We start from the raw sequence: 24091 nt of genomic DNA on the forward strand, positions 1-24091 counted from the left end.
TTTGTTGGCAAAGTAATGTCTCTGCTTTTGAATATGCTATCTAGGTTGGTCATAACTTTCCTTCCAAGGAGTAAGCGACTTTATTTTTCTGGGCTCCAAAATCACTGCATATGGTGACTGCAGCCATGAAATTAAAAGACGCTTACTCCTTGGAAGGAAAGTTATGACCAACCTAGATAGCATATTCAAAAGCAGAGACATTACTTTGCCAACAAAGTTTCACCTAGTCAAGGCTATGGTTTTTCCTGTGGTCATGTATTGATGTGAGAGTTGGACTGTGAAGAAGGCTGAGCACCAAAGAATTGATGCTTTTGAACTGTGGTGTTGGAGAAGACTCTTGAGGGTGCCTTGAACTGCAAGGAGATCCAACCAGTCCGTTCTGAAGGAGATGAGCCCTGGGTGTTCTTTGGAAGGAATGATGTTAAAGCTGAAACTCCAGTACTTTGGCCACTTCTTGCAAAGAGTTGACTCATTGGAAAAGACTTTGATGCTGGTAGGGATTGGGGGCAGGAGGAGAAGGGGACGACAGAAGACGATATGGCTGGATGGCATCACTGACTCGATGGACATGAGTCTCAGTTAACTCCGGGAGTTGGTAATGGACAGGGAGGCATGGCATGCTGCGATTCATGGGGTCACAAAGAGTTGGACACGACTGAGTGACTGAACTGAACTGAACTGAATATACATCTGACATTTAAATGGAGACAAATTAACTAGATTACATGTGTATTTACTGCACAATACCTGCCAATCCACTGATGCCCTGTTTGCCTTAGACTTTAATTTTCAGACAATATTTTCAGTTAGGCTGCCTTTTATGAGCAACAGTTTCAAAAGAATTTGGTGAACTGATAAAATATGGTAGAAATAGAAACCTATACATCTTTTATATAAAATAAAAGTTTTATAAGTTTATAGCTTTTTCCAAAATAAAAAGTTTTCCTAACATGCCATAATGTTTTTCAAATGCCCATAAATTTTTTATCTCATGATGATTTTGTGGCTTGTTTATTACTAAACTGCTTAGTTCATTAATGTCTACTACTACTATCAGCTTAAATTCATTAGTATAAGTATATATTAGTATAATCTATAAGATGTGCTATAAAATATAAAAAACCTGAGTTCTGAAAGATCGCTCAGTAAATATTTGATTTACTTTATGACAAAACCTTTAAGACATTGCATAATGTTTTAGTGAGACTGAAATAATGTTTGAATGACAAATGAACCAAAAATTAACATAAGTAGAAAAGTCAAAAAGTTTTTCAAAAGCAGTAAGTTCCATATATAAACCCTGCCCACATACTAAGCATGATATCTGAGGAAACTTGCAATATTTCTTAACAGTGAAGCTGTTCTTAGTCACTCAGTCATGTCTGACTCTTTGCAACCCCATGGACTGTAGCTCACCAGGCTCTTCTCTCTACAGGGATTTTCCAGGCAAGAATACTGGAGTGGGTTGCCATTTCCTCTTTCATTCTTAACAATGGAGTTTAATACAAATAATTATTCACTTAGGAACTTGATAAAATTGTTTCTCATGTGTCATGCCATAAAATTTTAATTAAAAAATTACTATATGTGTGTGGTTGTAGCCACATATGCATAGTACAAATATTTAAAAATATAGTTTAGCTTTCAATTTTACTAAGGCCTCTTTTACATACTTGTTCCATAGGCTAAATATCAGAGGGCTTAGCAGGGGAATCACAAGAGTGTAAAACAAAGAGGTCATTTTGTCTTCATCTAGAGAGTAGGATGAACTTGGCCTGAAACACATAAAAAGTAGAGTTCCCTGGAAGATTGACACTGCAGTTAAGTGGAAGGTGCCGGTGGTAAAAGCTTTGACTCTCCCTTCAGCAGAGTGGATCTTCAAGACTGAAAGGATGATATAAAAATAAGAGCAAGGGCCCCTGAAAGAGTACTAAGTTCAATAAAACCCAAAGCATGACCATCATTAACTCATTGACCTGTATATCTGAGCAGGACGGGGAAAAAAAAAACAAAAAAAAAACAGAGGTAAATCACAGAAAAAAATGGTCAATCACATTTGACCCACAGAAACACAAATGGAATGCTAATGGCGTGTGTACCTGAGAAACTGGTATCCCCACCAGGAAAACCCCAGGCATGAGCAGGGAGCACACCCTGCTGGACATGCTGATTGCATAGAGCAAGGGGCTGCTTGACAACCTTGTACTGGTCATAGGCCATCACTGCCAGCAGGAGACACTCAGAATTGGCAAAGATACAGAAGACCAAGAATTGCAGAGCACAACCATGGGAACACATCGACTTGTTCTTGGCAAATAGGGAGAAATATCAATAACCTCAGATATGTAGATAACACCACCCTTATGGCAGAAAGTGGAGAAGAACTAAAGAGCCTCTTGATGAAAGTGAAAGAGGAGAGTAAAAAACTTGGCTTAAAATTCAACGTTCAAAAAACTAAGATCATGGCATTCTATCCCAACACTTTATAGCAAATAGATGGGGAAAGAATGGAAATGGTGACAGAGTTTATTTTCTTGGGCTCCAAAATCACTGTGGACAGTGACTGCAGCCATGAAATTAAAAGACACTTGCTCCTTGGAAGAAAAGCTATGACCAACCTAGACACCACATTAAAAAGCAGAGACATTACTTTGTCAACAAAGGTCCATCTAGTCAAAGCTATGGTTTTTCCAGTAGTCATGTATGGATATGAGAGTTGGACAAAAAGAAAGCTGAGCACCAAAGAATTGAAACTTTTGAACTGTGGTGTTGGAGAAGATTCTTGAGAGTTCCTTGGACAGCAAGGAGATCCAACCAGTCAATCCTAAAGGAAATCAGTCCTGAATATTCATTGAAAGAAATGATGCTGAAGTGAAGCTCCAATACTTTGGCCACCTGATGCGAAGAACTGACTCATTGGAAAAGACTCTGTTGCTGGGATAGATTAAAGGCAGGAGGGGAAGGGGACAATAGAGGATGAGATGGTTGGATGACATTACCAACTCGATGGACATGAGTTTGAGCAAGCTTTGGGAGTTGGTGATGGACAGGGAAGCCTGGTGTGCTGCAGTCCATGGAGTCCAAAAGGGTCAGATGCGTCTGAACAACTGAACCGAACTGAATTTTGCAATAGTGTTTATGTAGCAAAAGATTTGGAGAAGGCAATGGCAATCGACTCCAGTACTCCAGTACTCTGGAAAATCCCACAGCGGAAGAGCCTGGTAGGCTACAGTCCATGGGGTCGCTAAGAGTCGAACACGACTGAGCGACTTCCCTTTCACTTTTCACTTTTATACATTGGAGAAGGAAATGGCAACCCACTCCAGTGTTCTTGCCTGGAGAATCCCAGGGATGGGGGAGCCTGGTGGGCAGCCGTCTATGATGTCGCATAGAGTCGGACACGACTGAAGCGACTTAGCAGCAGCAGCAGCAGCAGCAGCAGCAGCAGCATAAGATTGGCCCTCCCTGGTAACACAGATGGTAAAGAATTCTCCTGCAGTAAGGGAGAGCTGGGTTCGATCTCTGGGTCTGGAAGATTCTCTGTAGAAGGGAATGGCAACCCATTCCAGTATACTGGCCTGGGAAATCCCATGGACAGAGGAGCTTGGGGGGCTACAGTTATGGGTCACAAAGATTCAGACATGACTGAGCAACTTTCACTCACTCACAGAAAAAAATAAATGTAATCAGAGAGAAATATTTCCATAAAATAGAAAGTATTTAAAACCATTTATCCATATATATGACAAAGAACTTGGATCTACAATATACTAAAAGCTTTCTTCATTGGGGCGTGGAAACTTAAACAAAAAATGACCCCCACAAAAAAATAAAAATTAACAGAAACTGTCAAAAAAAAGAAGATACATAAGTAACAAGTTAATGCATGAGAGTTTGCTCAGCACCATTAGTTATTAAGGTAATGAGGATAAAGCCACAACACAAAAACATAACACAAGTGTCAAATGGACTGAAATTAATATACTGAGCATAACAAATTCCTTAATTGATTGGAAATCTCATTTGGGAACTAACAGGGACTGGCTTTCTTATCAGTTTGGGTGTTTTTCTTTGTTCTTTTTATTTGTTTGTTTTTCTACTTTTATTTTCTACAAATCAGGGAAATCATTTAGCTTAAATCCATGTAATTATTCCATATTTAATTTTGGAAATGAGATTCTTAATGGCAACTTTTGACGCCTTTTTATATGTCATTGTTTTTCTCCATTCTGAGGATGTCAACACTGAAATACCAATTGTACTCCTGTGGAGCTATTGGTGAGGCAAAGTTCAAACCAAAACTAATTGCTAATGTTTTCCCAGTAAAATCAAGAACTTGATGCATTTATGTTTCAGAAGAATTTTACTATCATTCCACTTCTCTGTTTCACATTAGGTATATGTAGAATTGTTCTTGGTCACCTAATTATGGTGGTTGGTCGCTCAGTTGTGTCTGACTCTTTGCTACCCTGTGGACTCTATTTGCCAGGCTCATCTATCCATGGGATTCTCCAGGCAAGAATACTCTAGCGGGTTGCCATTCCCTCCTCCAGGGGATCTTCCTGACTCAGGGATCAAACCAGGGTCTCCTGTATTACAGGAAAATTCTTTACTGTCTGAATCACCAAGGAAGCTCTAATTATACTCCAATCCAAATTAATTTTCCCTCAGGAATCCCTGTCTTCTGGGGTGCAACTGTTTGTTGCAACAACTATTTTGTTCAGCCAGTACCCAGCTTTAGCTTTTTAACAGGGCTGCTCCTCAAACCTGCTCCCAGGTGCTGTGAAAATGAGGGGAGAGCTAGTGGGTGGATAAAGACAGTGTTGTTCTACAAGCAAGGTGGCACTTTTAGTAACATAAAGATTAATAATATACTGAGATACTCTAGAAAGTATGCACTACATCCATTACATAAACATATAATAAACCCTCTACAAGAAACTTTTAGAATTAAAAATTAAAATTAATAGTTTCCTACAATCTCATAGTAAAACTACGGTGTTTATGGAATGCCATTTTAGATTATAATATACACATAGAAAATTTTCATCTAAATCAGTACTATTTATGGAATTCCATTTAATGGGCTTAAATTCCCTTCTCTTTATATTATTCCCCCTAGATCCAATAAAATGAGCCAATATTTTCAATGCAGTCTTTAATTGCCGAAATAAATATATATCATAAGCGTGAAAGATGATTAATTAATGTGTTCATTAACTCAATTAATGGCAATCCATCGACTCCCTATTTTGCTTGACTTTATTTATTTATTTATTGGGGGTATGTTTCATTTTATTTTATTTTTTAACTTTACAATATTGTATTGGTTTTGCCATATATCAACATGAATCCTCCACAGGTAAACACGTGTTCCCCATCCTGAACTTTAATACATTCCAGTCAATGTTTTCTGCCATATTTCTCCCCGTAAGTAACAATTCAAAAGACATTTGGCTGAACTGATAAAATATACCAGGAGTAGAAAATTTCAACCTTTTATATTATGCAATTATTGTAAGGTGTTTCCACTGTGAGAACTCTTTCTAACATGCTATCAGTTCAGTTCAGTTCAGTCACTCAGCCGTGTCTGACTCTTTGTGACCCCAAGAATTGCAGCACGCCAGGCCTCCCTGTTCATCACCAACTCCTGGAGTTCACTCAGACTCACGTCCATCGAGTCAGTGATGCCATCCAGCCATCTCATCCTCTGTTGTCCCCTTTTCCTCCTGCCTGCAATCCCTCCAAGCATCAGGATCTTTTCCAATGAGTCAACTCTTTGCATAAGGTGGCCAAACTACTGGAGTTTCAGCTTTAGCATCATTCCTTCCAAAGAAATCCCAGGGCTGGTTTCTTTCAGAATGGACTGGTTGGATCCCTTTGCAGTCCAAGGGACTCTCAAAAGTCTTATCCAGCACCACAGTTTAAAAGCATCAGTTCTCTGGCGCTCAGCTTTCTTCACAGTCCAACTCTCACATCATACATGACCACTGGAAAAGCCATAGCCTTGACTAGACGGACTTTTATTGGCAAAGTAATGTCTCTGCTCTTCAATATGCTGTCTAGGTTGGTCATAACTTTCCTTCCAAGGAGTAAGCGTCTTTTAATTTCATGGCTGCAGTCACCATCTGCAGTGATTTTGGAGCCCCCAAAAATAAAGTCTGACACTGTTTTCACAAATACCATTCTGAATAACAAAGGAATTTTGTAGGCATTATATTTCCATTCTGAAATATTTTCACACAAGGGCATTTTACAATGACGTCTAGAAAATTTAAGACAATCAGAGGTCTTTTAACCTTACACTTTTAATGGATAAATAAGAGTGTTCTTCAATACTTTATGGTATTTCAAATATATGTTTGTATCCTCACTTTCTGTGCTTTAGCCTTTAGGAAATCAGATTCAATGTATTTGAAGCATCAAATATCAAGAACTTATAATTTATTACATCTAGAGCAATTAATAAATATGTATGTCTTTATAAAAGTCTGTTAACTTTTGTCCACAACCATTTCTGCATCTTACCAAAACTGTTGTTATATGCATACAATAGTTATAGTCTATTGTGATATATAGGGCTTCCCTGGGGGCTCAGCTGGTAAAGAATCCACCTGCATATTGTGATAAATATATATATATATATACATACATATATATATATGGCACTTAGCAAACTCTCAGTTAATTTTGTGTTTCTGAGACATAAGTAATAGCCAAAAAAGGTTGTCTAGTATATTTTTTAAATTTTTATTTATTATTATTATTATTTACTTTACAATATTGTATTGGTTTTGCCTATATTTGCTTATTTGATGCTTCAGGCAACTGTCAGTGCTTTGGTTAACAAGGATGGAATGCTTTGTTCTTTACCAAAGAATGAGCACAAACAGTGTGATATAAAACAATGCTTTAGGTAAGTGGGTGTTTGTGAACCACAAAGAGACAAAAAAGGGGCACTAAGGGCTGAGAATGAGAGAGAAGGAAGGAAAATCATCTTGGAAGAAGTGCAGAAGAATGGATAGTTGATAACAAAACCATGATATTATATTTTAACAAATCTCTTTCTATATTTTCCATAGGGCTTTATAATCTAATCTTTAGACTTCTTTCCTTCTCATTTTTTAATATACCTATTTCAAATGTAATTGATATATATAGTTACATATATATATATATATAGTTATAAGGTATATAATGTGATGAAGTGATATATGTATACTTTGTGAAATGATTATCACAATAAGGTTAATTAATACATGCATAATCAAATCTGTATGCAAGTCAGGAAGCAACAGTTAGAATTGGACATGAAACAACAGACTGGTTCCAAATAGGAAAAGCAGTACCTCAAGGCTGTATATTGTCACCCTGCTTATTTAACTTATATGCAGAGTACATCATGAGAAACGCTGGACTGGAAGAAACACAAGCTGGAATCAAGATTGCCAGGAGAAATATCAGTAATCTCAGATATGAAGATGACACCACCCTTATGGCAGAAAGTGAAGAGGAACTCAAAAGCCTCTTGATGAAAGTGAAAGTGGAGAGTGAAAAAGTTGGCTTAAACCTCAACATTCAGAAAACGAAGATCATGGCATACGGTCCCATCACTTCATGGGAAATAGATGGGGAAACAGTGGAAACAGTGACAGACTTTATTTTTTTGGGCTCCAAAATCACTGCAGATAGTGACTGCAGCCATGAAATTAAAAGACACTTACTCCTTGGAAGGAAACTTATGACCAACCTAGATAGCATATTGAAAAGCAGAGACATTATTTTGCCAACAAAGGTCTGTCTAGTCAAGGCTATGGTTTTCCTGTGGTCATGTATAGATGTGAGAGTTGGACTGTGAAGAAGGCTGAGCACTGAAGAATTGATGCTTTTGAACTGTCATGTTGGAGAATACTCTTGAGAGTCCCTTGGACTGCAAGGAGATCCAACCAGTCCATTCTGAAGGAGATCAGCCCTGGGATTTCTTTGGAGAGAATGATGCTGAAGCCTAAACTCCAGTACTTTGGCCACCTCATGCGAAGAATTGACTCTTTGGAAAAGACTCTGATGCTGGGAGGGATTGGGGGCAGGAGGAGAAGGGGACAACAGAGGATGAGATGGCTGGATGGCATCACTGATTCGATGGACGTGAGTCTCAGTGAACTCCGGGAGTTGGTGATGGACAGGGAGGCCTGGCGTGCTGCGATTCATGGGGTCACAGAGTCAGACATGACTGAGCAACTGATCTGATCTGATCTGATGATGAGGACAGTTAAAATCTACTCTTTCAGCAAATTTCAAGCTTATAATACAGTATTGTTAACTGGAGTCATCATGTAGATTAAATCCCCTAAACTTGTTCAATAAATAATAGAAAATTTTTGCACTTTGACCAATATCATCCTTTTCTCCTGTCTTTCAGCCCCTAGCAACAACCAATCTACTCTCTACATCTATGAAATTTATTTATTTACTTAGGCTGCACCACAAGGCTTGCAAGGATCTTAGTTCCCTGACCAGGAGTCACACCTGGGCCTGGTCACTGAAAGCACCAAGTCCTATTCATTGGACTTCTAGGGAATTCCTGAGATTTACCTTTTAGATTCTATCTCTATGTGAGATCATGCAGTACTTATCTTCCTCTGTATGGATTATTTTACTTAGTATGTTGCCTTCACAGTTCTTCCATGTTATAGCACATATGACTTCTTCCAACAAACATGGGCTTGTATATTTCACAACCTGAATAACTGTCAAATCCTCTATCTACGATCCTTTCATCTCTCAAATTGAGTCTTATTTAGATTTGGCTGAATATCTCTATTCAAAGATGATTTTATTTTGGACTAGATTTAGATATTTTTGCTTTGAAATTATAGCCCTGTATGTATTATTTCATGATGAATTTGAGGTTATAATGAGTTACTTGACCATTTAGTTAATATGTTATTTGTTTTAGCTTATATTTAGTAGTATTTAAACTGCAAGATCGGAGAAGGCAATGTCAACCCACTCCAGTACTCTTGCCTGGAAAATCCCATGGACGGAGGAGCCTGGTGGTCTCCCTGCAGTCCATGGGGTCACTACGAGTTGGGCACAACTGAGCAATTTCACTTTTACTTTTCACTTTCATGCATTGGGGAAGGAAATGGCAATCCACTCCAGTGTTCTTGCCTAGAGAATCCCAAGGACGGAGGAGCCTGGTAGGCTGCAGTTCATGGGGTCGCACAGAGTCGGACACGACTGAAGCGACTTAGCAGCAGCAGCAGCAAACTGCAAGATGGGCTATAATAAACCGATACAATATTGTAAAGTAGTTAGCCTCCAATTAAAATAAATAAATTCATATTAAAAAAAAGAATCTACATGCTCAAAGATCACTGAATAAATGCACAATAAGTCTCAGAATAATTGAAACAATGTTTGAATAAAAACTAAACAAAAATTAGCATAATGGAAAAGTCAGAAATTTTTTTTTTCATTTAAACTAAATGCCATGTAGAAATTCTGGAAAGATAATTAAACATGACATGTGAGAGGAACAATAATAGATTTAAGATTGAGATTTAGTGTAATACTACTTTAAGAAAGTGAAAAATTATGTTTGTCATGTATTCTACCACATAATTTTAATAAATAATCTGTCACTATATGCATGTTTATTCACATATGCCTAACATAAATATTTAAGGCAATTTATTTTTCAATTTTTGTAGGGCCACTTTCACAGCCCTGTTTCGTCTACTGTAAATCAGAGGGTTTAACATGGGAATCACAAGGGTGTAAAACAGCGAGGTCATTTTGTTTTGATCTAGAGAGTAGGAAGAACTTGGTCGGAAATTCATGAAGAGTAGAGTTCCCTGGAAAATTGCCACAGCAGTTAGGTGGGAGGTGCAGGTAGAGAAAGTTTGAATCTCCCATCAGTGGAGTGGATCTTCAAGACTGATAAGATAATATAACAATAAGAGACAAGGACTCCTGAAATGGTACTCAGTTCAATGAAGCCAAAAATCATGAATATCACTAACTCATTGACCTGTGTGTCTGAGCAAGATATCAACAGGAAAGGAGGAACATCACAAAAAAGTGGTTAATCACATTTGACCCACAGAAGCATAAGCGGAATGCTAATGTCGTGTGTATCAAAGCATCTCTTGAGCTACCCTGTAGCTCAGCTGGTAAAGAATAAACCTGCGATATAGGAGACCCCAGTTCAATTCCTGTGCCAGGAAGATTCCCTGGAGAATGGGTAGGCTACCCACTCCAATATTCTTGCACTTCCCTGGTGGCTCAGATGGTAAAGAATCTGCTTGCAATGTGGGAGACCTGGGTTTGATCCCTGGGTTGGGAATAAGCTCTCGGAGAAGGAAATAGCTACCCACCCCAGTATTCTAGCCTGGAGAATTCCATGAACTGTATAGTTCATGGGGTTACAAAGAGTCAGACATGACTGAGTGACTTTCACTTTCAATGTTTCTGAAATATATAGACTCATCTCCATTGTGTTTGCATGCATTTATATGTGTGTCACATGTTTGCATGTGTGTGTGTCTTGGATAATATGTGAAAATTGGAATGTGAGTGATGTGTATATTTTTTAGACCTAAAGAATATGACATATTGTTCACATGAAGTTCAGTTTTTCACAGGTTGTTATTTGTAAGATGGAACCTCAACTACTTCTGAAATAAAGCAACAGGAACCTTCAAACTAATGTTTATACTTGGTTGTTGTTGTTGTTTAGTCACTAAGTCATGTTTGGGACTTTAGCGACCCCCTGGACTGTAGCCCACCAGGCTCCTCTGTCCATGGGATGCTGTATGGTTCAATATCATCTGACCATGGTCAACATGAAGAGTAACAGAATACAGCCCAGTTATTTAACCTGTGCCATTTTGAAATAGTGTTTATATAGCAAACGAAAGCTGAAGCAGTATGAATAGAATATAAGCAGGGGGGAAATGTTTTGTTGGTTATTAATTATTCCTGTTACATAATTTTATGTGATGTGTATATATTTTGTATTATTATGTAATGCTATGTATTATTATGTAATATAGATAGATGTTAGATTTATAGATGAAGTGAATAAAATATTTGCAAAATATTGTTGCAACAAAGAATTTGTAGCTAGACTATACAAAAATGTTTATAAATAATAAAAACACAACCCAATTAAAAATAGGGACATGATTTGAACAGATACCTCACCAATAGATATATAAATGGCAATTAAGTAATGACATAATAAATAAGGATGATTAAAATAATAATAAACAGCAAAAATATAAGTTATAGAAATATATTTTGCAATTATATGTGTCCTTTTATGTCCAGACTTCAAGCAAATGTTCTCTGTGATGCTTCCCAATGTCACATCAGTTGACCGGCCATTGAAGACACAGGTTATACACTCAGTAGCTCATTGCGTTTCTGAGATATCAGAGAAGGATGTTCCATACTTTCAGTAATACTTACACACATAAACATTAAAGATATGGAGGAAAATTATGGCTTGTAATTAACCTTTAGTGTGCAAGATGCCACTTAGAAAAAGTTTTCAAATTAATTTGAATTAGATTGGGTATAGAAGGTTCTTGACTTGTTATTGGACAACACTTAAGAAAAGGTATTTGATTTTGTATTATTGCTTTCCTAGCATCCCTGCCTCACACCATCTTGTTGCACTATATGTATTTTAATCGATTAAAGAAATATGTGTATTTAAGATCTATCAAGTGGTTAAAATGATTCAAGCATGATTCTCAGCATTTAGTCCAACATGCAACAGTCACTGATGTAGGTACTATACTCTCCTCATTTTACAGGTCAGGCAATTGAGACAGAAAAATTAAGTAACTTGATCAAAGTGCAATTAACTAGTTGGGTACAAGAGCTAGCACAGAAACCAAAGGAATCTGGCTTCCTCTCTAATCTAGTAATTTCGTAAATGAAATCTTATTAATGAGATATTCTACCCATGAAAACACACAGAGACACAGTGTCTGAGGTTCTTTCTACATCTTTTAAGACAACCTAATACAATCTGCTCTAGAATTAACTCCCAGCTCCTAATGGCTGGGAGTGACAGACTTTATTTTCTTGAGGCTCCAAAATCACTGCAGATGGTGACTGCAGCCATGAAATTAAAAGACGCTTGCTCTGCAAAACTAATACAATTATGTAAAGTTTAAAAATTAAATAAAATTAAAAAAAATAAAAAGCAGAGACATTACTTTGTCAACAAAGGTCTGTCTAGTCAAAGCTGTGGTTTTTCCAGCAGTCATGTGTGGATGTGAGAGTTGGACTATAAAGAAAGCTGAGCACCAAAGAATTGATGCTTGAACTGTCATGTTGAAGAAGACTCTTGAGAGTCCTTTGGCCTGCAAGAATATCAAACCAGTCAATAAAAAAGGAATATTCATTGGAAGGACTGATGCTGAAGCTGAAGCGCCAATACTTTGGTCACCTGACATGAAGAACTGACATTGGAAAAGACTCTGCAGCTGGGAAAGATTGAAGGCGGGAGGAGAAGGAGATGACAGACGATGACATGGTTGGATGGTATCACCAACTTGATGGACATGGGTTTGAACAATCTCCGGGAGTTGGTGATGGACAGGGAAGCCTGGTGTGCTGCAGCCCATGGGGTTGCAAAGAGTCAGACATGACTGAGTGACTGGACTGAACTGAATAGTTGGAAAACTATTCAACTATTACTTTGCAGCAATTTTGAAATTTTTAAATGTTTCCTTTATCTTGGGGCTATGAAATGTGTTTGGCTCTTTGAAAACAAGTGTTTGATAAAATGTTTGTGTGAGAAATTTTGTATACGCTGGCAAGGTTATTGCAGGCTCTTAGCTACAATTTGTCCCAGGTATTGAAAGGGTAAGGAATCTGCTTGTCAATGCAGGATAAGCAAGAGATACAGGTTCCATCCCTGTGTGGGGAAGATTCCCTGGAGGAGGAAAAGGCAACCCACTCCAGTATTCTTGTTGGGATAATTCCAAGGACAAAAGAGCCTGGCGGGCTATAGTCCATGGGGTCACAAAGAACTGGACACGACTGAGCATACATCCAAATAGAGTTTGTAATCAGGGATTTAGATGAATTCTGGAGCCTTATATCTCAGGAGGAATTTATCTTTGGTTTTAAGACTTTTTTAGCAGCGTCTTTTACGTCTTTGTTTCTCAAACTATAAATCAAGGGATTCAGCACTGGAATGATGATGGTGTAGAACACTGAGATGATTTTATCAGTGTTGGGAGAATACAGGTAGCTGGGTCGTGAGTAAACGAAGAGCAGAGTTCCCTGGTAGATGGCCACGGATGTCAGGTGAGAAGCACATGTAGAGAAGGTCTTCTTCCTCCCATTGGAAGAACGGATCTTTAAGACTGAGAGGAGAATGTAAAAGTAGGAGATGATGATGACAATGAAGCAGATAATTTCCACTGAGCTGCCGTATGTGGACAGGAGCCACTCATTAAGTGATGTGTCTGTGCACGATAACTTAAGCAAGGGAGGGAGGTCACAGAAAAAATGATTAATGACATTTTTATCACAGTATTTCAGAATAAATGCAAAGGATGTGTGCACCAGGGAACTCACATTGCCTCCAAAGTATGACAAGACGATCAACCATATGCAGATGCCCCGAGACATCACAGCTGTGTACAGTAAAGGGTTACAGATGGCGACATAGCGGTCATATGCCATGGCAGCCAAGATAAAGGATTCAGTATCTGCGAAAGTACAGAAGAAATAGAACTGCAGGGCACAGCCGTGATAGGAAATGGACTTGTTCTGAGAGAGGAAGTTGACAAGCATTTTGGGAACGATGACTGAAGAATAGCAAAGGTCTACAAAGGATAGGTTACTAAGGAAAAAATACATGGGGGTTTGAAGGTGCAGATCAACTCTGATTAACATCATCAACCCGATGTTCCCCATTAAAATCAGAGAGTACAAAGTCAGAAACAGGAGAAACAGGACAATCTGCAGTTCAGGGCGAGTTGGAAACCCTAACAGAATAAACTCAGTCACCAAGGTATAGTTTCCATCTAAAAAGTCCATATTCTGTGCTGTTTTCTTCTTATGAGAATTCTAACATCCTAAGATCCTATGTTGATGGAAAGAGAAAAAAAAATAGATATAATTATAAGGTTATTTTATTGTTTCAACAAACAAGCAATCAAGTCAAGAGTCCCAGACCAAATCTCCTTCCAAATATGAATTCTGAGAAACATATTTCAGAATTTAGTAGCTTTATCCCATGTTTGATAGTTTTATTTTATTTGTTTAATAGCTAGTTCCACTGGAAGACATGTGCAGATAAATCTCATATTTCTTACTTTTTTTAATTCTCAAGTATAGTACTATAGCTAGTACAGAAGATTAAATGAATAATGAAGTAATAAATGAAATGATGCTAAGAGGAAAAATATATCTATTATTAAAAATATGTTAACTTGAGTACATGTTGTAACAACAACTCTGGAACAATGTACTCCTTCTGCCCAGTATTTGATAGCAGTGCGTTGTACTCTTGACTATAAATAGGGTGGTGCAATAAGCTATACTTCATCTATTTAAAGAATAATAATGAAAGCAAAAGTGATATTAGTGAGATGAAAGCAAATGTCAGTAAACATCAGCTAACAGCCTGTTTTAGACAGGGATGAGTTTAAGGCAATTCCTTAAATCCTGTCAAGATACTAAGTCAAGGAGATTAAAATAATTAACTGCTTTTCTCTTTGGCATTCTTTATCATTCTTGGCTTCTAGTAAGCACAGCATAAATATTAGATGATTGAGTGAAGTGGGCAAAAAATTAGTAAGTTAACTTCTCATCTTTAAAAATCACTCTATATAGCCTCCTCACTAATTATATTTGTCAGCAAACACAAATAGCTGCCTTTAATTTTTATCCTAGTATAATTCAGGATGTTGAGTCTAAGAATTTTGTCAATTTCTGTTTCTATAATCTCAGAATTTTTCTGGAAGCAAGGAGAATTTGAACTTGACTTTGAAATATAAGATGTTTTATTGTAACGTGAAGGATGACTTGGAAATCTATAAAACAAGCAAGTGAAACTTCCAGTGAGCTTTGTTACTACTGCCACAGTCTGCTAGAACAAATGGTTGGGGTCATTCTCTCACTTATATAAAATTATTGAGACTGCTACAGGGCTAAGAACTTCATTGTTGTAATATCATCTAATCACTAAAAGTGTGCTATAGGATAGGCACAGAAAAATCTAAGAGAATTAGAAGGGTTAGGATGCTGTCTTATGTTATTACCTCAAAGAGTGTGAATGAGATGCAGTACCTTGTTAGGACAGTAGTTAATTTATTCTTATTTTGCCTGTTTTCAAAGTAATCAGAGTGTTCAGAAATGATAAGACCTACATTTAGAGTTAATAAGCATTTGGTTAGAATCTCATATTAGCCACATGGACTGTATGACCTTGCACAATTATGTGTGTGTATATATATCTATCTGTATATATATATATATAGAGAGAGAGAGAGAGAGAGAGAGAGAATCTGCTATACTTAATACATATATTATATGTATATTATTATATATAACATTATATATATTTAAAATGTTACTATAATAATGACAATAATATTTCACATGGTTTCTCTGCCAGGTTAAATTAGGAAAACTATCTATACTTTCTTGCTGTCTCACTTTAGATAAACTGGCACATAATAGGTAAAGAGTGAAGATTAGTTTCAATTACTCCACTGCTCTCAGCTCAGCAGTAAGGAATCCATTTGCCAATGCAGGAGATGTGGGTTCAATCCCTGATCTGGGAAGATTTCTAGAGAAGGAAATGGGAACCCACTCCAGTATCCTTGCCTAGAGAACCTCATGGACAGAGAGGCCTGATGGGCTACAGTCCATGGGGTCACAAAGAGTTGGACACGGCTTAACGACTAAACAACAACAGAAATAACCCCACTGCTCTCACTTATCCCTAGCTAATAATTAGAAATATGTCACTAGATTTTTAAAAATAATAGTTATCATTTATATAATGATTGTGATGTAAAATACAATATTCTAAACACCTTACATATAATTTATTTAATTGTCACACAGAAATATACTAACAAAATTTCACAGTTAGTTGCTATCACTGTTATCTTTCTCTTACAGTTGAGGGAGCTAAAGCACAGAGAGCTGGAGAGCTAAGACGTGATGAAAATAGTATTGGAGCCCAGGTTCCCACCTCCAAAACTTCAAGACAGATTGAGTGTAAGATTCAAGACAGATTGGTAAGCTAGATTCTCATTATTGATTCCGTATGTTGCATGGGAATATTGAAGCTTAATGTTCCAAGTCACTCTGCAAGTAGTTGACAGGTATAATTCAAATTCAGGTATGTGTGAAGTCAAATCTCATGAGGATAACCATGAAGGTGGTTAGAGAATTAATAGTGTGGCCTCCATGAGACAGGCTGTGGTGCGGACTTGCTGAAGGCAGGGCAGAATGACTCAGTTATTTACTAAAAACAGACCATTACTCTCGGGGACTCACAGCGAGCATCCTTCCAATAGATTAAGAAGGGTTTCCCTGTGGCTCAACCCTTAAAAAATCTGCCAACAATGCAGGAGAATGCCTACAACTCAGGAGACCTGGGCTTGATCCTTGGTCGGGAAGATTCCTTGGTGAAAGAAATGGCAACCCATTCTAGTATTCTTACCTGGGAAATCCGATGGACAGAGGAGCCTGGCGGAGCTAAAGTCCATGAGGTTGCAAAGAGTTGACAGGACTTAGTAACTAAATCACCTCTACCACCACCACCACCATCCAGGTAGAGAAACGTGAATGTAGAGAAGAGAAGCATGAGGGGAAAAGTTGGAGATGAGAGTGAATCTTGGATTCTTGTTTTCAATGGGAATGACAAAAAAGATTCAATCAAACTGAAGTGATTCACTAAATTTTTCATAAGTATATAGCAGAACAATGTTAGAACAGAAAATAAATTAATTGAAACTATCAGGTAGCCAATCATGTTCCAGTTTATTTCTGTTAACAACAAAGCTTATTTAAACAAGGTGAGTGTCTCAGATCCCTGTAGAAACTATAGAAGAATGACACGGGCAGATCTATTTGTGGGTAATATGCTAATACATATGATTTTGTAACTATTTTGACACATGTCAGTGGTCTCAGATGCATAAAAGTCTATTTTTGCATCACTAAAGCCAGTCTGGTAAACACAGAAGCTACTTACCAAAGAGGGAGACATTTTTCTATTACCCAGATGAATAATTTCACCAATAGGACCAAGGACTTTTATATACACTCTCAAGTCATTAGGGACCTAATAACTGAAGACTCCAAACATGTTCATTTCCAAGAGATTCCTAGGGAATAATTAGTAGGTTATTGTGAATTATTATTTTGAAACAACTTCGTAATTATAATAGCAATTCTGTTAGTGTTAGTTTGAAGAGGCAATTTTTACTCTCAATAATATTGTGGTTGTTTTTTTCTGACACTTGAAATCCCACTAGAGTCCTGCACTCTAATACTGTAGTGGAAAGTACTGTAGTGGAAGTCACTCAGTTGTGTCTGAATTTTTGCGACCCTGTGGACTGTAGCCTACCAGGCTTCTCCGTCCATGGGATTCTCCAGACAAGAATACTGGAGTGAGTTACCATTTCCTTCTCCAGGGGATCTTTCTGACCCAGGTATCGAACCCAGGTATCCCACATTGGAGGTAGAGGCTTTAACCTCTGAAGCACCAGGGAAGCCCTGCTGCTGCTGCTGCTAAGTCGCTTCAGTCGTGTCCAACTCTGTGTGACCCCATGGACTGCAGCCTACCAGGTTCCTCCGTCCATGGGATTTTCCAGGCAAGAGTACTGGAGTGGGTTGCCATTGCCTTCTCCTAGAGAAGCCCTAGAGGTTCTTTAAATAGTTCATATATTTTAAAATGTAGCTCTCATTTAAATTATTTCAAAAACCACATGGAAGTTCCTAAAAATGTTCCTTGATATCCTCAGCACTGAAATGTAATATTTTTTGTTTCACTGAAGTGAGTCCAGGGGAGTCTACTATAGAACCTGTTATCAGTAGGTGCTTTCTGAGAAGATGAAAGGACTTTATTTTAGAAAATTGTCTATTGACCTATCTATTTACTTTTGGCTGTGCAGGGTCTTCCTTGCTGTGGATGGCCTTTCTGCAGTCGCAGAGAGTGGGGGTACTTTCCGTTGCAGACCATGGGCTCTAGAACTTGGGCTCTAATATCACAGGCTCAACAGTTGGAGTGCGTGGCTTAGATGGCCTGTGGCTTGTGGTTATCTTCCTGGACCAGGGATTGACCCCATGTCCTCTGCAGGGGCAGGTGGACTGTTAACCACTGGACCACCAGGAAAGTCCCAGAAGGACTTTTAAATAAGAGTCTTATGCCTGAGAGCATCAAAAGGAGGCAAAACCATACCAGTTGGTAAATACAGCTTTTCAACATCAACTTGATTGTTCTTATGTGTGTTTTGTATGACACTTTCACTAAAACAATGATATTTCAGCTGCTCTCAGAAAAACTTGCAGAACTTTTGGTAATTACGCTGTACTAGAGCACCCAGTGAGAAATAGATTTAAGGGACTAGATCTGACAGATAGAGTGCCTGATAAACTATGGACGGAGGTTCATGACATTGTACAGGAGACAGGGATCAAGGCCATCCCCAAGGAAAAGAAATGCAAAAAAGCAAAATGGCTGTCTGGGGAGGCCTTACAAATAGCTGTGAAAAGAAGAGAAGTGAAAAGCAAAGCAGAAAAGGAAAGATATAAGCATCTGAATGCAGAGTTCCAACGACTAGCAAGAAGAGAAAAGAAAGCCTTCTTCAGCGATCAATGCAAAGAAATAGAGGAAAACAACAGAATGGGAAAGTCTAGGGATATCTTCAAGAAAATCAGAGATACCAAAGGAACATCTCGTGCAAACATGGGCTCGATAAAGGACAGAAATGGTATGGACCTAACAGAATCAGAAGATATTAAGAAGAGGTGGCAAGAATACACAGAAGAACAGTACAAAAAAGATCTTCACGACCAAGATAATCACGATGGTATGATCACTCACCTAGAGCCAGACATCCTGGAATGTGAAGTTAAGTGGGCCTTAGAAAGCATCACTATGAACAAAGCTAGTGGAGGTGATGGAATTCCAGTTGAACTATTTCAAATCCTGAAAAATGATGCTGTGAAAGTGCTGCACTCAATATGCCAGCAAATTTGGAAAACTCAGCAATGGCCACAGGACTGGAAAAGGTCAGTTTTCATTCCAATCCCAAAGAAAGGCAATGCCAAAGAATGTTCAAACTACCACACAATTGCACTCATCTCACACACTAATAAAGTAATGCTCAAAATTCTGCAAGCCAGGCTTCAGCAATACGTGAACCATGAACTTCCAGATGTTCGAGCTGGTTTTAGAAAAGGCAGAGGAACCAGAGATCAAATTGCCAACATCCACTGGATCATGAAAAAAGCAAGAGAGTTCCAGAAAAACATATATTTCTGCTTTATTGACTATGCCAAAGCCTTTGACTGTGTGGATCACAATAAACTGGAAAATTCTGAAAGAGATGGGAATACCAGACCACCTGACCTGCCTCTTGAGAAACCTGTATGCACGTCAGGAAGCAACAATTACAACTGGACATGGAACAACAGACTGGTTCCAAATAGGAAAAGGAGTACGTCAAGGCTGCATATTGTCACCCTGCTTATTTAACTTATATACAGAATACATCATGAGAAACACTGGACTAGAAGAACAAGCTGGAATCAAGATTGCCAGGAGAAATATCAATAACCTCAGATATGCAGATGACGCCACCCTTATGGCAGAAAGTGAAGAGGAACTAAAAAGACTCCTGATGAAAGTGAAAGAGGAGAGTGAAAAAGTTGGCTTAAAACTCAACATTCAGAAAATGAAGATCATGGCATCTGGTCCCATCACAATCATGGGAAATAGATGGGGAAACAGTGGAAACAGTGTCAGACTTTATTTTGGGGGGCTCCAAACCACTGCAGATGGTGATTGCAGCCATGAAATTAAAAGACGCTTACTCCTTGGAAGGAAAGTTATGACCAACCTAGATAGCACATTCAAAAGCAGAGCCATTCCTTTGCCAACAAAGGTCCGTCTAGTCAAGGCTGTGGTTTTTATAGTAGTCATGTATGGATGTGAGAGTTGGACTGTGAAGAAAGCTGAGCGCTGAAGAATTGATGCTTTTGAACTGTGGTGTTGGAGAAGACTCTTGAGAGTCCCTTGGACTTCAAGGAGATCCAACCAGTCCATTCTGAAGGAGATGAGCCCTGGGATTTCTTTGGAAGGAATGATGCTAAAGCTGAAACTCCAGTACTTTGGCCACCTCATGCGAAGAGTTGACTCATTGGAAAAGACTCTGATGCTGGGAGGGATTGGGGGCAGGAGGAGAAGGGGACAACAGAGGATGAGATGGCTAGATGGCATCACCGACTCAATGGATGTGAGTTTGAGTGAACTCTGGTAGTTGGTGATGGACAGGGATGCTGGTGGCTGCATTTCATGAGGTCACAAAGAGTCGGACACAACTGAGTGACTGAACTGAACTATCTGAAGAGCACCCAGACTGGAAATTTGCATGGCTACAAACACAGAACTGTCTTCCCTTCATAGCATTTGCCAAATTTTAAGTTGCTTGGAGTGGGGGTTAAAGATATGTCAACTACCTCTGAAATACAAGAGTAGACAATTCTGTATTACTTTGTGCTGAAGAGACTAAGAAAGCTCAAGTACTTATGTGAAAGTCCTAGATCGTTACACCCTAGTAAGAGGGGTGAACCGGAGATACAGTGCATGTTGCCAAAACCAAAAGAATCAGTTTTCTATTGAATGGAGCTTATCACTCTTAGTTGCATCAGAAAAATAATTGAAGCTTCATTGATTTGAGAAATCCTGTACAGCATCTTTGTAGTCTGTTCAGCATGCAACAAACAAATTACTAAGCATGATAACATGAAAGATTTTATGCCCATACAAGAGGGAAAATGCCAAAAGCAGATACACATTGAACCAAAGTTGGAGTTGGCAAGAAATAATTTAAAAATAATTCTAAAAACATCCTAAAGAAAATTGTCAAAAAAAATTGAAAATGGCAGAAGTTGGGAGACATTCCTCCAATGATTGGAAACCTTAGAAAATAGAATTGAAAAATACATCTAAATTGGCAGCTTGTTGAGTGGATTTATTGATACATTGAATTTTTAAAAGCAAAGAATTGGATGAAAAGTGACAAGGTCAAAAGGGTTTGTATTAAGGATCTTTGGTTTGAACTTGGAACTAGTGTGGTAAAGGAGGTCATCAGGAAAATCTATGCTACTTCCACTCAAATACTTAAATGCTCACCATGAACCAGCCTTAAGAAAGCAGACTTTCCTAGCAAATGCTCTTTCACATTGGTACTGCTTGAGAGGAATGAACTTAAAAAGTGTTTTCCATTTACCGTGGAGCCTAGAGTTCTTATATCCTTCAGACAATAGATGGCACCAGAGACAACTATCTAATCTAGTTAGTATGCCTCTGAGTCAGTTTGAAAAAGAAACTTTCAGTGTTCTTAAAGATTTCTGTGTAATTGAGATTTCCAATTATGTTAGTACTCTGTTTCTCACTGTGTATATGTTTTTTTTTTCCCAGAAATTTAAATTTTTTTTTAAGAAATTGTCCCATTACCAGTTCTTTTGGTAAATTGATCACACTCCTCTCTGTGCAGGAAACTGTGACTCCCAGGTTCCAGTAAACCATCATCAAACAAAAAGTCCTGATTCTTCTTATCCTTGGTATCAACACCCAGATATTCTTGTTGTTGTGTGGTCTCTAAGTCATGTCCGACTCTTTGCAACCCATGGACTGTAACTGTAACCCACCAGGCTCCTCTTTCCATAGAATTCTCTAGGCAAGAATACCGGAGTGGGTTGCCATTTCCTCCTCCAGGGGATCTTGCTGATCCAGTGATCAAACCTGGGTCTCCTGCACTGTAGGTGAATTCTTTATCACTGAACCACTGGGGAAGCCCTGATATCCCAATAGGTTGAATTGATTTTATGGAAGGTCAGTAAAATACAATTGATTTAAAGTTGAACTCATGTTCTACAATAAGCATCAAATTATTGCTTATAGTTTCACATATAGGGCTTTTTATGGGAAGCTGTGAGGCAAGTAGATCTCAGTAGCCACCAGTCAGAATTTCAAATATTTATATAGAGGTGTGTCAGATGGTAAAGCATCTGCTCGTGATGTGGGAGACCTGGGTTCGATTCCTGGGTCAGGAAGATCCCCTAGAGAAGGAAATGGCAACCTGCTCCAGTACTCCTGCCTAGAAAATTCCATGGATGGAAGAGCCTGATGGGCTACAGCTCATGGGGTTGCAAAGAGTCGGACACAACTGAGCGACTTCACTCACTTAACCAGGTTCAAGCATGTATACCGTCCAGGTGGTTCTCAACATCAAGTTGCTCTCTCAAGACTGCTTGTGTGGTCTTTGAAAATATCTCTCACTGAAGGGATGACAGACAGAATGTACATTCTATAGACAAGGGAGAGGGTGAGGAGTACCCAGTTCCAGTTTGCCAGTCAACCAGATGTTGCCTTCTCCAGAGGACCTCCTCTCATGGTCCTAAATGAATCTGTCAAATGAATCCCTTTATATTCATGAGTCCTAAGTTGCTTCAGTTGTGTCCAACTCTTTGTGACCCTCTGGACTGCAGCTCACCAGACTCCTCTCTCTATGGGATTCTCTAGGCAAGAACACTGGGGTGGATTGCCATACACTCCCCCAGGGTATCTTCCTGAACCAGGGGCTGGACTTGCATCTCCTGCAGCTCAGCAGGCAGACTCTTTACTGCTGAGCCACTGGGAAAGCCTGAATTTGTTTATACACCATGTCATATCCACATTTCCAGAAAAAGTTGAATGCAAAATTGTATTAGATGGCCGAGCTATTGAGATACCCTATGGGTAGTCAAGTAAAGGTAGCTTGTGTCCGTTTAGAGGTGAAAGCAAACTTCCTCTGAGAGGCAGTTGAAACAGGCACTGAACAGAGTATATTAGCTAAATCTACGGCTGCAAAATACTTAATACTTGCTGGTGGAATGAAGTCAGTAATGTCATTGTTATTGCCTGTGGAGCCTTCATGGCTGGGGCTATGGCATTAAGGTTGTGATCATATGGTGTCATTCATTATTTCCATTTTATGGACCGGCCAAACTGGGTTGTAAAATGGAGGAATATTGGGAGTTGATCACCCCTCTTCCTGAATCAACTTGAGCTGGAGAAAGGGGATGGATGAAGGTCAAAGACAAAGCAAGGCCACAAACCAAGGGCCCCAGGGCATTGTGCAGCTCCTCAGTGCCGGGCAGGGGGATGGCTGGGTGCAGGGATGCATCCTTCGTCCCTGTTCCCTGCAGCTTGTACCCAGGACTGGGAACACGCTGCCTCTGGACCAGCCTGTACTCTCTGAGCCCAGACGGCCTGACCAGAGGCAAAGCAAAGGTCCTCTTGCCTTCCTGGGGAGGCCAGGGCTGCTGGGGCCCCCATCGCCTCTGACTACAGGAGGGTCCAGCTTTTGGCCATTCTCTCCCAGGTGAACCCCAGCCTGAAGCTGGGGCTGTGCAAGGCTAGCCCCCAGGAGGTGGCTCACACTGCAAGCTGCCGGGGTCATCCTGGAGAGTCTGTTCCCCAGGGACAGGCTGCAGCAGCCTGTGCAGCTACAGAAGGATGGGGAAGACCCGAAGAGGAAGGTGCTTTCTGCTCCTAATTACTAAAAAAAAAAAAAGAAAAAAATTCCCTTCTCCTTCAAATAGTTTTTGTATAATGAGTTGAAGTCTTAGATGACCTCATTTTATTTTACACTGGGCCATTTCAACTTTTCTAAGTGTGTGCTTTAAAAGTTGTCCATAGTCGCCGGCGGTCGAGGGCTGCGGCCAACGTGCCGGGATGAGCGGGTCCCTGGGCCGGGCGGCGGCGACGGCGGCGTCGGCTCTGCTCCGCTGGGGGCACGGCGCAGGCGGCGGCCTCCGGGGCCCGGGC

The 24091-nt window shown here is 39.3% G+C and overlaps 1 protein-coding gene and 3 pseudogenes across 1 annotated transcript; all 4 read right to left on the reverse strand.

Moving 5' to 3' along the window:
• Positions 1 to 1624: 1624 nt before the first annotated feature.
• LOC104986801 lies at positions 1625 to 8931 on the reverse strand (annotated as a pseudogene).
• Positions 8932 to 9683: 752 nt separating this feature from the next.
• LOC104986802 lies at positions 9684 to 11457 on the reverse strand (annotated as a pseudogene).
• A 1668-nt stretch (positions 11458 to 13125) lies between these two features.
• On the reverse strand, positions 13126 to 14070 carry LOC104986794 (olfactory receptor 5I1). The gene has a single exon (XM_010837476.1). It carries the CDS (start codon positions 14068 to 14070, stop codon positions 13126 to 13128), a length of 945 nt encoding a protein of 314 aa, XP_010835778.1.
• A 9828-nt stretch (positions 14071 to 23898) lies between these two features.
• Positions 23899 to 24091, reverse strand: part of LOC104986804 — a 6500-nt pseudogene continuing 6307 nt past the window's right edge.

Source organism: Bison bison, unplaced genomic scaffold (assembly GCF_000754665.1).
Source record: "Bison bison bison isolate TAMUID 2011002044 unplaced genomic scaffold, Bison_UMD1.0 scf7180017864074, whole genome shotgun sequence".
Lineage (NCBI taxonomy): Eukaryota > Metazoa > Chordata > Mammalia > Artiodactyla > Bovidae > Bison > Bison bison.

Coding starts and splice junctions, on each gene's coding strand:
- LOC104986794 (XM_010837476.1), bottom strand. CDS start 14,070: ATGGACTTTTTAGATGGAAACTATACCTTGGTGACTGAGTTTATTCTG.